The sequence below is a fragment of the Mastomys coucha genome, unplaced genomic scaffold, assembly GCF_008632895.1.
Source record: "Mastomys coucha isolate ucsf_1 unplaced genomic scaffold, UCSF_Mcou_1 pScaffold8, whole genome shotgun sequence".
NCBI lineage: Eukaryota > Metazoa > Chordata > Mammalia > Rodentia > Muridae > Mastomys > Mastomys coucha.
Window position 1 is genome coordinate 60,059,331 of NW_022196914.1, and position 3,207 is coordinate 60,062,537.

Below are 3,207 nucleotides of genomic sequence, written 5' to 3' on the forward strand. Positions count from 1 at the left end.
AAAAAAAAAAAAAAAAAAAAAAGATTCAGCCATCCTTTGTGGCTCTTGCCTGGCAGTCTTGTGCTATTCAGCAGGGCCACTAGAGACATCCCCTGTGACAGGTTTCCAGAACAGCACTGAGCACCCAAACTGGCATTGAGCTCTATGTCCCAAATGCTCTGCTGTCTGTGTCAGGAAAGGAAACCCATGGCCTGCTCTCTGCTTTGTTCCTTGGCTCTTTAATACAATAAGCCGGAAGTACTTTCAAGTTAGGACATCACTGTAGGAACAGGAGAATTTCCCACCCACACCAGCTGCTCCACTGTACCTTTTCACAGCAGGTAGGAGAACTGGGCTACTGCCCACAAGTCGGTCTCTTCTCCTTAGAACAGGGTCCCATTGTCCTTCTGTAAGGGAAGTCATTGCTTAGCTTCTCTGCTGTAATTTGAAACTAAGAATAAAAAGATTAATGTTCCTATCATACCTAAGAACAAAGCAGAGTAGAGAATTTACACTCAGTCCTCTCTCTTAATTTTGCCTGTCAGTGTATAAAACTTAAAGAAAAGAAAAACAGTCACCGCACTCGTGCTGCCTAAGATTGCTGAGCTGAGTCAACCAGCAGCTCTGACTGGTCTTTGTTCATTTTGTACACATTTTGATTGTTTTTTGACTTTCGACAGTTTTTTGTCCATTGCATCTCAGGATGGAGACCTGTGCGTGCCTTCACTAACTTCCAGCCCTCAGACTTCCACAGGACACTTTCTGAGCATTCAAGAAAGAACAGAAACGAGTGTTTGTCGATGCAGTCGGTGACCTTAGTTGTGTTAGCAGCTGCAAGCCCCCTCCCCCCACTTCCTTATCCTCACTGGAGGCCTGGGTGGGAGAGTCCCAGCTTACTTGACACAGCGCTGAGTTGGGATTTGGACAAAAGTCAACCACCTCACAGTTGAGATTCCTAAGACTACCTGGAAAATTATGTCAGAAGGAAATCATTTTCAGTGTACATTTTCTTCCTGTTGCCTGACTTTCATTAGTCTGAGGTAATCTGTTTGGGTCTGCTTCTTGTATCTCATCGGTCTGGCCCCCCTTCACCATTCTGCCTGGCCAGATCTTATCTTGTACACTGAGTCACCTCGGGGTGAGAACACAGTACAACTTAGCTACAGCTGGGGCCCTAATTGTTGCTCTCTGTGATCTGCATCTTGAAGCACTTAAATTGATCAATGCTTTTAGTACTTATTCTGGAAGACTATACTGACCCTAGCAGGCTGCCAACTCAGATGGAGCCTTAAGCAGGCAGGAGGTAAGGGCTGACCTTTGAGGGGAGCACAGCAGGTGGAGGCCTGCAGTGCTCAAGCACTCCAGAAAGCTGTTTAGCATTAGTGAGAAATCCTTGAAATGATTTCTGTCTGTTGAAAGGAACCTGGGGAAGTCACTCAAATGAAAGACAGAGTTTCAAAGTCCCTGCCCTACAAAGTCTTGTTTGCATCACTCACTGCTCATTTAGGAGCAGGCCTGAGTGGAGACCTTGTAACTCAAATAAGAACTGAACATGAGTGAAGCAGAGAGTAGGGGAGGTGCAGCTGCACTTTGTGTGTCAAGCTGGGGTGGACTCACTATGCTGGGCTGCACTGCTCGAAGCTTGGTTTAACAGCTCAGCAGGAGAAGCCAGTGAGAGGCAGCTGCACCTGTGGAGAGATGTAGGGGACCTTTTCCCCCCACCCCCGCAAGCAGATGGCGAGGCTATTTAGTGGAGGACTTAGTTGTTTCTCACTGTCCTCTTTTTCTCCTGCCTGTCCCTTACCTTTCCATTTCCCTTTGCTTCCTACAGGCCTCTCAGTCTAAACTGCAGGAGCTAAACAGAGTTGAGTCTGAAAGTCTTTTGACTCTGACCACCCAGCTTGCAAAAGAAAAACTCCCCACCTGTGAGGCAGAGGACCTGGCCACTTACGAGCAGAAACTCCGTGAGTGGCACCTGGAGCGGATGCAGTTGATCCAGAGGGAACAAGAACAGAGGGAGAAGGCGAAGCAAGAGTACCAGGCGCTGAGCACGGCAGAGAGTGCAGCCTAAAGCCCAAGCCAGGACAGGATGGGGCTCGGTCTCTGCTCCAGTTCTTCTTTTCTTACAGGAAGCTGCGCATAGCCTGAAAACCAGGATGTGCTGTATGCCAAGACACTGTGTGCCCACCCAGATGTCAAGGGCCAGGAAACTAAGAAAGTGGCGAACGGTTGGGCTGAAGCCACCAGCTAAATCTCTTGTAGGGGCTGTCAAGGCTCTTGTCCAGTGGAGTCCTGGGCACAGACTGTGGGAACATTGGGTGACCATAATGGGAAGCTGTAGCTGAAGAGTCGGGTCTGCAGCACTTGGGTGGGAATGACTTCCTGCCCTGCCCATGTACAGGGAACAACAAGCTTCATGTCCTGACGTTGGGAAACCAAGAACCACCCGCATTCCAGAATCAGGTCTCCTTTAGCCCCCTTCCAGTGACTTGGCAAGAGTGGCCACAACATGAGCAGCCTTCAAATGTGACACATTTCCACTGTTAACACTGGTCTCATATTCTCCCTGGGCATGTGCGTCATATATAAAACCTTTATAAAGCATGCACCTTCATGGCCTGCCCCCTTCCCATCCCTGCTCAGAAGCAGGCTTTTGTATACCTGCCTCCCCAATACATCTCACTCATGTGGTCTGTTGTGTAGTGTGATTTTGTGGCATTCCTTGGCACTCCGGTCACCTCAGGAACCCTTACACCTGAGACCTTGTGCCCATAGTCCCCTCACGAGTGCAAAACAAATATCCTGGTGATCTGGCCCTACATGCTCACACAGTCCCATTTCCTCTTTCCCATCATGCCCTACCCCCGTCTTTCCCCTTTGGGAGAAGTCCAGCACAAAAGGTCTGTAGACCACATGCTCACTAGAATTCTGATCACAGGTATCCACACTGACACAGAGTGTAAAGGCTTTGGGGGAGAAACTTGGCCCTGGGTGTGAAACCCTTATGCCCTGACTTCAGCATATTAGGATAACTTTCCACACATTGTCAAATATGTAAATGAGCCTTTGGTATGCGTGTGTATGCACACATAGGCAACTTTAGAGCAGACATTTCCATAAAAGGAGAAAACACACGGGATGGTGTTAAACCTGAGAATTGGGAGAGAAATAACAGTTCCACAATTTTTGAGCCAAATTTGAAGTAATCTTTAATACTAGCCAAGATGA

At 48.2% G+C, this 3,207-nt stretch overlaps 1 protein-coding gene across 1 annotated transcript in view; it reads left to right on the forward strand.

The window, feature by feature from the left end:
• Mrps27 (mitochondrial ribosomal protein S27) overlaps positions 1-2,676 on the forward strand; it is a 71,370-nt gene extending 68,694 nt beyond the window's left edge. The window contains exon 11 of the mRNA XM_031360729.1: positions 1,811-2,676. Within this exon, the coding sequence (XP_031216589.1) occupies positions 1,811-2,050 (240 nt within the window). The 3' untranslated portion in view covers positions 2,051-2,676. The remainder of the gene's footprint in view (positions 1-1,810) is intronic.
• Positions 2,677-3,207: the final 531 nt, after the last annotated feature.